The sequence below is a fragment of the Xenopus laevis genome, chromosome 4S, assembly GCF_017654675.1.
Source record: "Xenopus laevis strain J_2021 chromosome 4S, Xenopus_laevis_v10.1, whole genome shotgun sequence".
Classification (NCBI taxonomy): Eukaryota; Metazoa; Chordata; class Amphibia; order Anura; family Pipidae; genus Xenopus; species Xenopus laevis.
This window is the reverse complement of record NC_054378.1, coordinates 66,050,348-66,067,268: the sequence shown is the minus strand read 5'-3', so window position 1 is coordinate 66,067,268 and position 16,921 is coordinate 66,050,348. Positions and strand designations below refer to the sequence as shown.

General features: G+C 38.7%; 1 protein-coding gene across 17 annotated transcripts in view; it reads right to left on the bottom strand.

The window, feature by feature from the left end:
* Positions 1-4,054: 4,054 nt before the first annotated feature.
* dock7.S (dedicator of cytokinesis 7 S homeolog) overlaps positions 4,055-16,921 on the bottom strand; it is an 81,409-nt gene continuing 68,542 nt past the window's right edge. For 11 of the 17 annotated variants that reach the window (XM_041561364.1, XM_041561368.1, XM_041561366.1 and 8 more), the window contains 8 exons: positions 16,011-16,025; positions 11,906-12,031; positions 11,203-11,292; positions 8,599-8,835; positions 7,641-7,784; positions 7,027-7,133; positions 5,549-5,716; positions 4,055-4,729 (listed from right to left, as the gene is read on the bottom strand). In XM_041561364.1, coding sequence (XP_041417298.1) covers positions 4,687-4,729; positions 5,549-5,716; positions 7,027-7,133; positions 7,641-7,784; positions 8,599-8,835; positions 11,203-11,292; positions 11,906-12,031; positions 16,011-16,025 — 930 coding nt within the window. In that variant the 3' untranslated portion in view covers positions 4,055-4,686. Of the gene's footprint in view, positions 4,730-5,548; positions 5,717-7,026; positions 7,134-7,640; positions 7,785-8,598; positions 8,836-11,202; positions 11,293-11,905; positions 12,041-16,010; positions 16,026-16,921 lie in introns of all 17 variants that reach the window. The other 6 variants (XM_041561365.1, XM_041561369.1, XM_041561378.1 and 3 more) reach the window with 2 other exon arrangements.

Here is a 16,921-nt window from a genome sequence, read left to right as displayed (position 1 = left end):
AGGTACGGTTGTATTATTACAGAGAAAAAGAAAATAATTGTTTTAAAAATTAGTGAGTTCTTTGATTATAATGGAATCTATCGGACTTTCCCTAAAGGTGGCCATAGACAGAGATCCGCTCATTTGGCGATGTCGCCAAACAAGCGGATCTCTCCCTGATGTGCCCACATTGAAGTGGGCGATATCGAGCTGTTCCAGTCGTGGGCCCCAGGGCCCAATGATCGGATAATAATGCATCCGATACGGGCGTTCAGATTGCATAAATGCACAGATCCGCGATCCAACGGGATTTTTTATCCTGCCTGATTGAGATCTGCCCAACTTTTGGCCAGATTATGATCGGTGAAGCCCGTCGGATGGCCCAGCTTTTATCGGCCTGTGTATGGGGGCCTGAATGCTGAGCTTTCTGGATAATGGATTTCTAGATAATGGATCCCATGCCTGTATACCTAAAAGAATAATTATGAGAACATCTGAGAACACTATGCTTTCTCTGTCATTGGGACAAACTAATGCCGACAAGTATCTAAGGTGATGCCAACAGCACTGTTTATTGAATAGCATACTGTGTCTTTTTATAAACAGAATAAATCCAAATATTTTGTTAAAAATACACTCAGTTTACAGCGCCAGACTCCCATGATTGTGTTATCAGCATATTTTCAAATAGGAGGGCAAGTTCTGAACATAGTGGTTTTCTCAACGGTCCCAAGACGCTGAGAAGAAACAGGCCAGATGTGTGGATCCATATGTAATGGATTAAATTTCAGTACATTTCTAAAACCTAGAATAAAAATACTGTGTCCCGCATCTTGCACAAGGTTTTGCTCACATATGAGACTTTGTGGGGTTGATTTACTAACATAGATGCACTACTGCAGTTCCCAATGGCAATAACTCAGTAATAGTTTCCTCTAAAACAGTGGTCAGCAAACATTTAGAGTTAAAGCACGTCAGATTTTCTTTCAGTCATTAGAAACCAATCCTACATCTTCCTACTAAATCTCTTATGTGCCTTTGAGAACTCTTAGGGGGTTATTTATCAAAATCTGAATTTTTCTAATTTTTTAAATCAAAAAAGTCAGACCAAACTAGAAACCACAATTTGCCCTTATTTATCAGTAACAAACCTCGAAAAATCAGGTAAGGAAAAAAATGTGTATTTTTAGAAGGAGGAGGAGGAAACCCGGATTCTTCAAGTTTGATGCACAGATTCCACAAACAAATAGAGTTTTTGCATAAAAATTAGCATCAAACCCCGAAAAACGACAAACATTTTGTGAGGGTTATAACATGTTCAAATGGTTAATAGGACATCTGCCGTTGACTTTTACAAGAATTCAGCAGGTTTGAGATGGAGTAGTTTTGGATTTGGACTTGGAACAGCTTTGGGGCATAATTAACAAGTAACTAATACACTTTATTACATGCAAGACCTCTTCATCCCAAAAGCTGTATTGAGGGGATCTCCAAAGGACAGCTCCTAAGGCTACATAAAATTTGTACATCTGAAACAGAATTTAAAACTCAAGCACATAATCTGAGCTTTTTCATACAGCATATCAATACCCATCTAAATCCAGGGAAACTCCATTGTATTCTCACGTACAAACAAACAAAGAGTCAAAGAGGTCAGGCATTAAGCTTCAAAGAAGACTATTAATGATCTTTGAGCTCAAGGTAAATCTATATGTTCTACTGGTAACAAACATTGGAACATTTTGAAGTTTGATCAACACATTGGCTGCTTGATCGATGAGTGACCAAGCTTCTTATATCAGAAAAACAAGAGAACAGCTGGTTACTAACCATTTAAGTTGCATAAATAAAGAGAGATGCTGTAAAAACAATGGTTCCTTTAGCTGTAGTAAATGTAAACAATGCCCTTTTATTAAAAAGAGGTCAAACACTTTTTATGGGCCTCTAAGGAGTATTTTATTCAGTATTTCATAAATAATAAGTCTGCCCATGTGGTTTATCTGTTTGTCTGCCATTGCAGAAGCCTTTATGTAGACGAGACTAAAAAGAGGGTCAAAGCATAGAATCTACAAACATTTGCTGAATATTCAGAATTGTAACATGCTGCTCAATATTGCCAAATATATCTATGGTTTTTACATGAAGGCTGATTCCAGGGAAATGTATTTCAAGACATTGACAAGATACATGACAACCTTAGGGTGGAGATCTTGATAGGGAGTTATTAGTGGGAATAGCTCTTGCGAAAGTCACACTTGAGAAATTCTGTATTATTCACAACGACAAATCCACTACTATTTGCCTGGATGGTTCCTGCACAGATTTAAGTAATGGAGTATCAGAGCTGAGTGGATGAGAGCGCTGCAGTGTCCATGGGGGGGAGAGGTTTGGCTATAAGGTCAGGTACAAGCTTTCAGTTACAATCTTTATCATTTTTATATAGGACCTCAGCCCAATCTGTGTAGTGGCAGTTTGCACCACAAAAACCATTGCAATACGGAAAACCAGATTCAACTTCATGCTCTGAATCTGAACTTTTCAACTGGTGACTTACCAAATACAGCGCATTACATTAATTGAATACTCATTGATGGACTTCCGCAACAGTTTTGGCAAGCACTTACATTATCTTTATCAATTCATTGAAAGAAGGGGCCCCTTCTTACTTGCCATGTGCTACTGTTTTATGGGTTAGGGATTGGTTTTATTGATTGTAGTGCTCACATCCTAAGCTTTTCAACCTTGTGAGGGATAAGTCTTTTTTTTGTATGTGGGTTTTATAGCACAGATGTTGCACTGGTCAAACTAGACAACCTGTAACGTTTTCGCACTAGTATATGGGTTGTTACATACCAAAGCTGGAAATATGGGTAGGCAGAACGTACCATTGGAGGGCTACGAGGGACAGAAGGGTGAATATGGAAAAACTGGAAAGTGGCAAGGGGGTAGCAAGAAAGGGCTTACGAACCGTATTGTGTGTGGGAGGTTTGGTTAGGTACTGGCAGCAGGTGGCTTGTCAACTGATGGGGGGGGGGCTGTATGTTTGATGGGCAGTTGGTATGCGGACTGGCAGGAGGGGTAAGTTTGGTGCATTGGGTGACAATAATACATGGCCCGTCACTGCTACATACCTTGTTTTGTAAAAGCTCACAACACTCACAAAATGAGCTCACCAAAATAAAAACCAAAAAAAAGAACCCTTTTCAATCATGTATTTTGCCATGATCAAGCTTATCCCCCAAATACTGCATTCTGCCAGCTTTAGGTGGTTTGATTTTTATTTTACATTTTTTACAATATTATTTAGACACAATGTGAAGACATAAAGGGCAAGTAATGGCAGAAAGCAGTGACAGGAAATGCACCATTTTTTTCTTGTTTCTTGGGCCTCTGGCTGTCAGGGCCTGAAGGCTCCGCTCGGATTTGCGGACCAAGGAGGAAGCAGCAGGTTCCAACACAGTTCCCAGTATCCAAGGGGCTTAAAGAAGAAGAGTAGTCAAATCCAGGCAAAGGTCAGTTCAGGCAGCAAGTCAATATAAGAGTCCGAAGTCAATAACAGGAATCAAGGTCAGAAGAAGTATATCACACCCAGGAACACAATAAGTTGAACCTACAATTGGGCAAGATCTGCAAGGCTCAGGTGTCTTTTATAGGCAGATTTCCGCACCAAATGAGCATGATGACGTCATGCGTCACATGCTGACGTTGCATGTTGATGCTGTGCATTTGACGCGCTGGCGTCATGACGCTGTGCACGTTTTGACGTGGGTATCCTGGGCACCCCCATCTTGCCCATAGCACAGGAATGCCAGCTGACTTCTCTTATAGTGGCACCCTCAGCTCGCACTCCCTGCTCTTTGCAGGGAGTGCTAGATCAAACATTCACACAGAAGGCCCCTGATGAAGGTTGTGCCTAAAAATGACTTGCAAGGTATGGGGTGCCTTCCCCTGCCCCTTTTTATTCAACGAGCAGTCGCAGGTCTATTTTTTGGACAGGGATTTGTGAATGCACCCTTAGAGCATAACAACTGCAACTTTTTAAACCTGAAATACTATGTAAAAGATGCACCATCCATAATGTTGAAAAGTACCTTTTTATTTTTCCTACATTGTAATATTATTCATGAAAATGAATACATATATATACATTTCAGCCTACATATAATAGTTGCACTGGGGTCTGTTATTGACTGTAATTGACTTAACACATAAAAAGAAAAAACAGTTTGTCATGGTTTATAAATTGCACGTGGCTTTGACCAAAGAACAGACATTCCATGCAACTTTCTTCCACATTAAAAATCTGTCAACACTCATATCCCTTGGTTTATCTTGTGACCAAAAATTGTATTTTTACGCCACATATTTGGCAAATCTGCACAGAATGGACAGTACCTTAAAACAAACATAAAAAATGAAATGTCTTGAATATAAATTAATAACTAAATACATGTTAACCTTGCATAAATAAGTGATAAAACAATGTTCTTGTACCTCTGTGTCACAGTACAAAAAAAAAAAAGGCAGACACAAAGTAACACAATTTAGCGAGTCAAAACTGACCAAAAGTGTTCCTGTGAAAATGAATGGCCATATTGTCTATAATACTTCATGCTGAGTTAACTGTGACTTGTCCTGAAGCAAAGCCAGCTTTCATTTCACAAACTAGTCATGTTCCTCGTCACTGGTTCAACAGTACCGCTCTGTTCAGAGGTCCATTTTCCGGAGACTCATTCTGCTGAAAGAATCCCTGCACAGAAGATATGGATAATATAAGCACCATTACACTTACCAATTATGGAACTGAATGTGAATATAGAAATAATAATAAACAACCCGAAGATAAGGTAACACAAAGCAATAACCATTTGTCCACTGAAGAGTAGCCCTCTATAGCGTCCCTGGAATATGCTACCAATTCAGTTATGGCTTTAACTCCAACAGTCTACATATTTTAAAAGTGGAACCAGCAGTAACCAAGAAGATTCAGATGACACACACATATTTTATTTGGATCTCTGCACAACGTTTCAGGGGATCAACCCCCTTTATCAAGTGCTCGAACCAGTCTGAAGTAGAGTGGCCACCCTACTGTAAAAGGCACAGGCCTTGTCTTGACATCAGGGATGGGCTTGTGACATAAAGTTGTTTGAGGATGTTGTTATGACATCACACCCTGCTCAATGCGGTGAAATTTGCTCTATTGAACAACATGTGTAAACCGACTGGCTTTCTGGTTTAAAACAGACTGCAACCCTATTCTTAAGGAATCCATGAAATATCTGTATCAAAGTAACACAGTTTAAATTTGATGTTACTGTAAAGTAAGGGGATAAAGTTTTCTTGCATATTGGGGGGGGGGGGGAGTATATCCCCTTGTTCAACATATGTACCATGAGGCCATAGAGATAGATTGCCCCACACATCCATAATCACAGATAATATATTACCAAATTACCATTGTAATTCCAAGCCTGGTTTGGTCAAACAACAATGAATACTTTATGCAGCTCTGCTAATTTTAAATGTATTCAAATATGGAATAAATGATCAGCAGTAATTTGTTTACCTGTGGCAGGTAACTGGCAAAACAGTCTTGTATAACTGAGGAATCTTTCTATTGATAAGAGGTTGAAGGGATTCTTTCAGACGATGGTAGTTCCTCTCCAGTTCCCGCTGGTATTCCTTTTGGTCTGGTCCGATTAGGCTCTTGTTTTTCCGTAGTGCATCTTCACACCTGCCACACAAAGCTTGGTATGATCTTCAACTTTCTTTTCCCCTAAACAGTCAGTCTACTTTTCCATTCCTATGTATGTATATGTATGCCTACCAACACAACTCATCTAAAATTGCTAATGAGTAACACTGTATATTTTTATCTCACTCATATCCAGTGGCATAACTATAGAGGTAGAAGGGAACAAGGGGGACCAGACTGTGGGTTCTGTTTCCTCAAAAGCTAATAAACCCCGCCTCCTACCTAGCCGCGCTCTTACCTGGGACGCAAGTCGAATGGGAGTGGGCGGAGGTGGGGTGTGGGCAGGGTGGAGGCAGGATGGGAAGTGGGAAGGAAAAGTCTTGTACTGGACCAGCGGGACGCCGGGAAAAAACACGGTGGGCCCCAGCCCTTGTGGGCCCGGCCGGGCAAGACCCGTTCCAAAGAGTGAGACCTCCCCCCTCCACTCTGCCTGGTTGCTCGGCTCTGCCTCATGCCCCGCCCACAAATGAGCGTGCCGAGGGCAGGGAGTGGGCAGAGGTGAGATTACTGGGGAGGGGGCCTGTGCCTGAGGAGGGGGCCCTTAGGGGGTTGCGAGGCCCTGATGTGGCAGCCCTGGTGGGCCCTGACCCCCCCAGTCCGACCCTGGGCGGAAGGATGGGATCAGAGTGCGCAGGGCCCTTCTGAAGATTTTTTTGCAGTGGGGCCCAGCGCACTATAGTTACACCACTGCTCATATACTTTTCTACAAAGTAACTGAACAGACATCTATGTAAACTACAAGGTTATTATTTCACCAAAGCATACTTGAAGAACTATAGCTGCTGTTTTTAATTTGTAGGGGCAACTATTTTACAGAAACAAACCTGACAACCATCATGGATATTTCAGGAGTAACCCTTATTTATTGCAGGCTTGGAGCAGGCGTCTGGTCTGGGGTGGAAGTGGGCATGATCTAGGCAAATAGGGAGTGGCCTGGGTATATTGAGGGCATGGATAAAACCTGGGTTTAGATCCAGGGAAGTTTAAGATAAGCTGCAGACAAAGCCCCATCTTAGAATATCACAGGGAAACCATCGACTATCTAGTTGGCATTTTGTGACTCTCATGACAATGAACAATGCAAAGTATGGGTAGCACTGAAGCAGTAACACATTCATAGGACTTATTTTAATAAACTTCCTTTAATTCAGTTTTACTCCTTACACAAGTTCTATATTGCTTCCAGCTGCGTTTAAATTTACCCAGCTCTCTCTTTTCTCTTCCAAACCCACTCACTAGTTGTTTTTCTAAATCAACAGATAATAAGCAGCAGCAAAGAGTGATCTTACCTTTTTGTAAAGTCTTTGAAACAAAGTCGTAGCTTATTGTGATGCCGAAACAGTTTTGGGTCATTTGGGATTTCTGAGAGGAACACCTGTGCAACTTCCAGCGGGCCCTAGAAGAAAAGTACATTCATTTTAATAGTCTATTATTTCTCTGTTATTCATATATTGGCGGCATATTTCTGCAAACCTTCTACAGAGATTGTTCATCATTCGTCATTGGTGCTTACAATCTAATGTAACTAGGACATTCACACACACTAGGGTCAGTGTTACCACGTGCCAATCAAGCTGCCTTAGGTTTTTGGAATGTGGGAGGAACTTAGAGCAGTCGAAAAGCTGTCTGTTGACCAGACATAATGGGTACTCAAATGACTCTGAAATGTTCTTTTTTGTGCCAGACACTGCTGTCATATAGGTTATTGGCTTCAATGCCCAGGTTTCTGCACTGAATTGCTGAACAAAACACTATTTGTTTTATTTATTTATTGCATTGTGAAGCTTAGCTTGGGTAACATTGCCACATAATATACACAACATTTCCTCGGACAGCCACCTAAAGTTACACATTTTGATTCCATTGTAAATTCCAGAACAATTCACACTTGACAATGACAAACCTGATTCACTGTTGTGCCCACTGAACCCTGTAGTACCATTTGAAGCATTTTTGGGTCAGCTGGATCCTGGTGAGTTGCAAATGCCAGCTCCTGAGTCTTTTTCTGCATGTCCTCTATGGCGACTTCTATAGGAGTTAAAATGATCTGCAGGAAACATTAGGCCATTTCATATGGACTGTATGCCATCATTATACATTTGTGAGATGTTGAATGTGCACAAATACATCTCTCTCGAGTCATATTGTCCAGGACTTGATATGCTACGTATAAAAACCTCAGTGCCCTGAAATATGATTTTAGGCATCATTTCGAATAAAGGACTTGCTTTTAACATATAAGCATTTGTGTGGATGCCAAACATAATCATAAACATAGGTACATTACCAATTTCACCAAAAACTGAAAATGTTTTATATGCAGTTACTCTGCAGCTGTAAAATCTGTGTGCACATTTACACAATGCACAATAAACTGTGGGATCAAAAGGCATGTATTGTTAATTACAGGAGTATACATTGCAAACCTTTATTTTTTTTTTTGCAAACAGGACATTTATTAGCAAAAATAGTTGAACAGATACAAACTTCAATTAAAAAAGAAGCATAGCTAAGCAGGTTAGAGCTGCCCTCAGTTGTATATGACATGCAGAATTGCAGTATGCAGCCAAAAAAGAGCTGTTGGATAGAGCAAACTTGCTGGTCTGGTGCATTTTAAATCCCTTCTGTGGGCTTGACTATATCTCATTAGTCAGTTATATAAGATTTTAGCTGCTGCACTCCTTACATCATGAAATCAACTCAGCTCTACTAGATTATGCCGGGGCAATACCATGTAAAATGAAGTGCCATATTAATGTGGGCACATTTGCAAATATTTAAAATGGTCTGCATTACAATAATCCCTTACCTGTCCCTTCTCACCAAACTCCCAAATAAAAACAGCACTGGAGCTGACTCACCTCCTCCTTATGGATGACGTTTATTCTGGTTTTAATATACGGGAATGCGTGTGAGGTAGTTAGGATGGTCTTTCTCTTGAACTGTTCATGAAGTTCACCATGGGCTCTCCCGTCCAGTGTGAATGGGGTGCAATACATGAATCGTCGCAGGTTATAATTTTTGTCAAAGTATGTAATCCTGTCCTTCATTTCATAGGTGTCAAAATAAGGTTCTACATAGGTTATCTGAATGAAGGCCTAAAGGAAAGCATCAACTAATCAGTAACTGACACAACTTGTTTTTCTAAAGCAAAAAAATCATTAATTTAATAATCTCATTATAGGAGAACTAAACCTCCCCATTAAAAATAAAATGCAGAGCATTGCAGCAGAGTTTCAGGGCACCATTTTCTGCCCGTTTGCATTCTATTCCAGACTCAACATGGACACCAAGCCTATGGGAGCATGCACAGTTGAAGTTGATTACTAACTAGGCCCAACTGCACATGCTCTCGCAGGCTTTGTGTTGACGGAGAGACACGGAAAAATATGTAGAGTCAAAAGATAGTGCCCGGGAACTCCGCTGCTCTGCATTTTAGGGTCAGGCTTTTTTTTATGGGGCTTCTTTTTGACTAATGCACAGTGCAGGGAGGGAGAGTGGAGGGGAGTGATGGCAGGCAGTTATGGGGGGATTTTGCTAATTTTCAAATTTTTCATTATGCATGCCAAGTGATCTTGTTAGTCAACTGGGATGCTCAAAACAACACACAGCAAATAAGATCTATGAAAGTCACAACTCCATATCTCTTATTACATAATATGCACATTTAGTTTACATAGATTATGGGGCAGATTCATTAAGGGTCGAATTTCGAAGTTAAAAATACTTCGAAATTCGACCCTCGAATTGAAATCCTTCGACTTCGAATATCGAAGTCGAAGGATTTAGCGCTAATCCTGCGATCGATCGGATTTTTCGTTCGATCGAACGATTAAATCCTTCGAATCGAACGATTCAAAGGATTTTAATCCAACGATCGAAGGAAAATCCTTCGATCAAAAAATCACAGGCAAGCTTATGGGGACCTTCCCCATAGGCTAACATTGACTTCGGTAGGTTTTACCTGCCGAAGTAGAGGGTCGAAGTTTTTTTAAAGGGGAAGTACTTCGACTATCGAATGGTCGAATAGTCGAACGATTTTTCGTTCGATTCGTTCGATTTCGTTCGATTTCGTTCGAATTCGAACGAATTTAACCAATTCGATGGTCGAAGTACCAAAAAAATACTTCGAAATTCGAATTTTTTTCATTCGAATCCTTCACTCGAGCTTCATGAATCGGCCCCTATGTGTAATTTCCAGAAACACACTGTATATCAGAAATTATTTTGTTCATATGAGTCTTCAACATACTTTACTTTAAAGTGTGTGTAAAACGGCAATATATATATATATATATATCTATATCTATATATATATATATATATATATATATATATATATATATATATATCTATCACAGCACTCGCGATAAATCAGTATACATTGCCTGGGTGCACGCATCAAATCTTGCATACAATCCTCCACCGAAGAAGCCACACTCTCAGACTTATCTCAAAGATATAAATGCTTTAACAAAGGCTGAGTTGGTTTGACAAAGGCTGAGTTGCAGCCGAAACATTATTTTCTGAATAAAGCATTTATATCTTTGAGATAAGTCCTGAGAGTGCGTTTCGATCCCCCACAGGGATCTTCGTCAGGAGAATACAGAACAAAGAACAGGGTTCTGTATTCCTGCAGATATACCATTACATATTTGTTGGCACCCGGGCATTTACACAGGAAATGTATGTATGTATGTATGTATGTATGTGTATATATATATATATACATACACACACACACATATATATATACACATATATATATATATATATATATATATACACACACATATATATATAGTCAATGCAGAAATGACGGCACTCACAGGCAAAAATCAAACGATCCAATAAAGTGAAACCATACGGTTTATTGTGATCCTACGTTTCGGTTCCTTCGTCAGGGAAAGAAAACACACACACACACACACACACACACACACACACACACACACACACACACACACACACACACACACACACACACACACACACACACACACACACACACACACACACACACACCCCCCCCCCCCTCCCCCCCCCTTCAGGAATGGAACCTGTTATCCAGTATGCTCCAGACCTGGGGTTTTCTGGATAACGTCTTTCTGTAATTTGGATCTTCATATCTTAAGTCTAATAATAAATCAGTTAAACATAAAATAAACCCAATAGGCTGGTTTTGCACCCAATACGAATCACTTATATTTTAGTTGGGATCAAGTACAAGGTACTGTTTTATTATTATTGTTGAGAAAAGGCAAATCATTTTTAAAAATTTTAATTATTTGGATAAAATGGAGTCTATGGGAGACGGCCTTTCTGTAATTCAGTTGCTGAATAATGGATTCCTTAGCCGTTTTAACAAAACATGAATATCTTGGAAGGCTTGTTCTTTATGAAGGTATGTGACTGCATGCATTAAAAAGGGTACATTTCAAAGACAAACGAATCTGTGTAGTTACCTTATTAGGATCTAATTTACATTTATCAACTGGATTGGAATCTTTAATAACTTCAAGAACATCTTCTCCAAAGCGTTCTCCATAAAAGCCCTAAGAAAATAAAGGAAAAACATTTTTTTTCTGTTTTGCATATATACAGATATATACAGATAGATATATATATATATATATATATATATATATATATATATATATATAAATAAATAAATATATATGAGGACATGATACAAACTGAAAATAACTAAACAAAACATTTAAAACATATTGCCATATGGAGTCCTTCAGTTTGCACTGAAACACTGGCTTGAGCATTGGGTGGGGGATTTAATAAAAAACCATGGCTAACTGGCAAAAATAATTTTGCATAAAACAGGACAAAGATTTAAATAGAACAATGTAATAATTCTTTATGAGACTAAGATTGTATTATTAACATGTATGTTTAGAGAGCCAACATATTGAGCAGTGCTGAAGATTTGCTTAAATGCGACATTTTTTGGTGCCATTTTCAGTAAGAAATGCATTACATACAGTACCACAAAAACAAATACTAATACAAGCAATCTTGCTTCTGCTACAGTTTTGCAACACCTATATTAAATATACACAAACAAAAATGCTTTATCTTTATCGGTAATGACTTTGAACCCATTCCCTAGTGAAAAATCTGACAGAAGTTTAAAAAAGTAAACAGGACTCTTACCTCTAGCCGATGGGAAATTTCTGCTAGTTTTGTAATTGCTGGTTCTTTATACACAAACTCTTGCTCATCTAAGTCTCCAAACTTTGTCCCATAGAAACCAACCCGAAAGTAGGTCCCAAACATTCTCTTTCCATCCTATGTATAAGGGAACACATACATTAGAATACAGCAGACACATTATAGATTTATTTGGCCTATGCACACAACTATGGAAGAGAATATAGCATATACATACACTTAGTTTCATATGTAATGTAAGGCAACTGCATTGGTTATAAAGATACCAACACTGAGACAGATCACTGGCAGAACAGAGTGTGTGTGTGTGTGTTTGCAACATTCTTTCCTACAATTCCATTGTAATATTTTATATAGTAATAGTGTAATACCGTGTGCTGCAACTTTCATGCGACACTGGAAAATTGCAGTACTGATTTTCTTAGTGTGTGAATGAAGTGCATCACTTTCAGCATGCAGTGCCAAAAAGAACTTTAGTGTATGGTTTACCAAGTGCATCTTAATTGCTTAGGGAAGGTGCAAGAACTAATTCTAGTACTCTCTTGCATCCATGGGCCGTGCAAGTTGAAGAGAATGGGCATGGGCACAAATATTTTTGTAAATGGCATTAAGAAGCCAGCAGATTGTGTGCGTTGCAAATTCACTTATAAATGAGCCCTTGTGATGTTTATATAATCACACTTGCCAGGACCTTTTTGTCAAAAGATTAAAACTAATAAAAGTACAGTGATTGGACACTAGCTTATAATCGACAGGGACCTTGAAGACAGTAGTACAATGTTTTTTTATTTTTCTTGAATGTTAAATTCCCACTGACAGTTTAAATTCCTAGTCTATTCCCTTACATCATTTAACTTATTAATGAATAAAATCTGTGTTGATTGTGTCAGGGTAAGTCCCTAACTTTATCAAGACTTTATCATCCCACCCCCCCCCCCAAAATTCAGAGCTGGCTAATGAAGGAAAACTGTACAGAACTGCTTTGTAACAAGAATGAAAAAATCAACATATTTTTACATGAGATAACTGCTTCATGAGTATATAGGATCTAGTAAAATACATATACAGTTACAGGAGAGGTGCTATCCAGAAAGTTGCAAATTACAGGAAGACCATCTCCCATAGACTCCATTTTAAGCCAATAATTACATTGTTTTACTGTAATAATGACAGTACCTTGTACTTGACAGAAAATAAGCTGCAAGTATCCATATTGGTGGCAAAACAATCCTATTGAACTTAATTAAAGTCAAAATGACTTTTACTAGACTTAAAGGAGAAACAAACCACTTATTATCTAGTATAGGTCAATCTAAAAAAAACTGGACTTGCTGTGTAATCAATGAAGACGTTTCACTACTCATCCGAGCAGCTTCTTCAGTTCAACTGACTGGTGTGGGAAGTTCTCGGCATATGAATGGCTTGTGAGAGTTGCATGAATGGATGTGTGAAGTGTTCTGAATCCGCCAGGGTACAGATGTTAGAACAGCATTGTATGTAGCAGACAGGTCTTCATTGATTACTCAGCAAGTCCAGTTGTTTTTAGATTGACCTATACTAGATATACTATGACCTGGATGAATGAAAATCTTCATAGTCCAACCACTTATTAAAAAAAACTCTACCCCCCTAGCCCACATAGACCCCCTCCCTCCTCCTTCCCAACCTAGCTGCTACCCCGGGCAAATTTCCCTTACTTTTTACTTACTCTTTGTGCAGATTCAGGGATCGCAGTTTACGGCAGCCATATCCCAGGTCTTCTGTAATCTGAGAATGAGACCGTTGTGACGGCTCATGTGCAGTTGGAGCAATTTCCCGGCTCTCGAAAACTGCGCATGCACCGAAAATTGATGGAAATTGTCGAAGGGGCCAGAAGAAGAAACAAGGGCCTAGAAGATGGCTGCCGTGAAGTCCGATCCCTGAATCTGCACTGATGGGTAAGTAAAAAGTTAGGGGCATTTGCTTGGGGTAGCAGCTAGGCTGGGGGGAGGGGGGTATATGTGGGGTAGGGTTTTTTTTTAATAAGGGGTTTGTTTCTCCTTTGAGGTATGGAGATTAACTTCCAGAAAACCCCAGATCCCAAGCATTCTGGAGAATAGATTCTATACCTACATATGTAAAAAGATAGTTGCATGGTAGCAGAAAGGGTAATAGAGGTCACTAAAAGAATGTTGCTATTATTTTGTAAAAAAATAATAGAATAGCTGAATATAGAAGGCATTGCACCATATAGCCCATAATCAGAACCAGTGAAACAGCAGAGAGCACAGCCACCATGAATCATGATTATTATACAGGTATAGGATCCCTTATATGGAAACCCGATATCCAGAAAGCTCCGAATTACGGAATGGCTGTCTCCCATAGACTCCATTTTATTCAAATAATCCAAATTTTTAAAATGATTTCCTTTTTCTCTGTAATAATAAAACAGTATCTTGTACTTGATCCCAACTAAGATATAATTAATCCTTATTGGAAGTAAAACCAGCCTGTTGGGTTTATTTCATTTTTAAATGAATTTCTAGTAGACTTAAGGCATGAAGATCGAAATTAAGGAAAGATCCGTTATCCGGAAAACCCCAGGTCCCGAGCATTCTGGATAACAGGTCCCATACCTGTACATGGTAAACACCTTTTAAAATTATTGGGATAAATATCACATTCCATTCCAAGCACAAAAGGGTAAAATGCCAACTAAGTAATTTATCACCATTAAGGCAAACTGTTAATTAACATGAAATACAGATTGCAAAAATTGATAATTTTCGGGAAAAAAAAACATTTTTTTAATACGTTCCTGTTTTTGTTTGGACTAAGACACTTTCCAATTACTTAAGCTGGCAATGCAAAGGTCAAAACTTTTTTCTTTTTGGTCCAGGAAATTAAAGAAAAAAAAATCCACAAAGTAGAACTTACCAAAACAGACAAGAATAAAAGTGGGGAGGAGGGTCAGCAACCAGGGAGAGGAGAAAACAGAAAGTATTTTAATTAGGGAAATTCCAAAAACAAATAAGCAATTGGCAGCATACAAATGCAATCAACATAATGCACTAATTAACCACTCTGGTGCCAACAGTGGCAACCAGGCAGTTAATATGTAAGAAATGGGTAAAGAGGTGGGAGACTAACATGCAATGGGAACAAAGTTTTGGCTGTTAGTAATGGTGGAGAAAGGCATGCGGATGAAGAAGGACAGAAAGGATGGAGTGGATGGATTGATGTGTTACCATGCAAACTTGACTGAAGGAAGATAAGATTGTATTTGATACAAAAATCCACTTTAGGGGTCGATTTAGCATAAACTGTATAACAGACATGGTCTTTGTACAATATTTATAATACTTATGTGAACAGCATCCTTAAGCACTATGCATAGTATGAATTGATATCATGTGGCTCACAAGAAAATTCAAAACCAATGTAATATTTTTGTTTTAACTTTTATGTAACAGTGGCTTGACATTTGCAATTTAATGGTTTGGCGGTACTATAACCCCCAACTCAATATTCTCTGACAGTTTGGAGCTATGGACGAAAAGCACTTCACAGCAAGCGGCAGAAATCAAAGCCTGTGAGACAAATCACATCAAACAGTTGGAAACTTGAAATTTGCTCTTCTGAAATCTGCTTATCACCAGACTGAAAAAGCAATACCATTCAATATTTTCATTCTACAAAAATATATATACGTTATTAAAAAGAAAAATCTTATTTAGGATTTAGGTTTTTTCTTTCTTGTGTCTCCACCAATCAGCTCGAAGATGAAAGTTCTCTAAATCGACCCCTTATTTTGGGGTAAAAAGATGAAACAGACACTGATGGAAAGAAAAACGTTTGAAACAAACAACACACTGATGATGAAAGTGTCATTCAGCAAACTTTATTAGTGTAACGTGTTCAAGTCATGCACTACCTTCTAATGTCACATTTAATTTCACCATGACCAAAGGTATGTGTATGTATAAATATATATGACAATCGTTTGGTTAATGGATTCAGGTCACAGCAGACAGATCTCCCACAGCTAGCACATGTGGGCAAAGCAAATGAAGTTCAGTTCTTTACTGACTGAAATGTTACCTACCTCCCAGCCAGTACTCTGTGTAATAAAAGGCAAAAAAAAAAAAAAAAAGTGTCACGGGAGATATCAGCTCAGAAAAGAAACAATAATGCTGAGATTTGATGAGTGCCAAATATGGTCAAGTAAGAGCACAGATAGAAATGTTTCTAGACAAAACCAACCACATACATTAATGGCATTTCTGACAAGAGACAGCAAACCTGAGTAAATGCATAAACATAGTTGTCAATGTTAATGAAAGAGAAACCAAACAAGACGTTGCTATGAACTAGCCAGCCGGCAAGAAATCTGATTAGCATAGATGAATTATCACCTCTGATTTTACAACTCTGAATTTCTCTGACAGAATAAATAAATAACTGTAAGCAAAATGTCTGGAATGCAGACCTTGTGTTGGTGCACATGAATGGGAGACTGACACTTTACCCTATGAAGCAGCAGCTACCATGTTTGGGGGCATGGATTCTACCAGGCCCTCAGCAGCTAAGAACGGCAGACCCCACAGCTTGAGTAACACTGCATTCTACCGCACTCACCTCCATTAAAATTGTAAATAATAAGTAAAAAAGTTTTGCAAAGTCACTCCCAGCTCTGAGCTACTTTTAACTCACGACTCTCAAACAGCGAAGAGGAGAGTCGCTTCTGTATGTCAAGCCAGGCTGGTGTGATACATATATATATATATATATATATATATATATATATATATATATATATATATATATATATATATATATATATATATATATATATATATATATATATATATATATATATAAGTAATACTCCAGCCTAACCTGCTGTGCCTCCTCCTACAAGCTTCCTTGCAAATAAAGTAAGGCCCAAGTTATTTCATTGCAGGCCTTGCATTGTTTTGCTACTTCTTCTTCTCCTGCTCTGATATAGGAATCCAA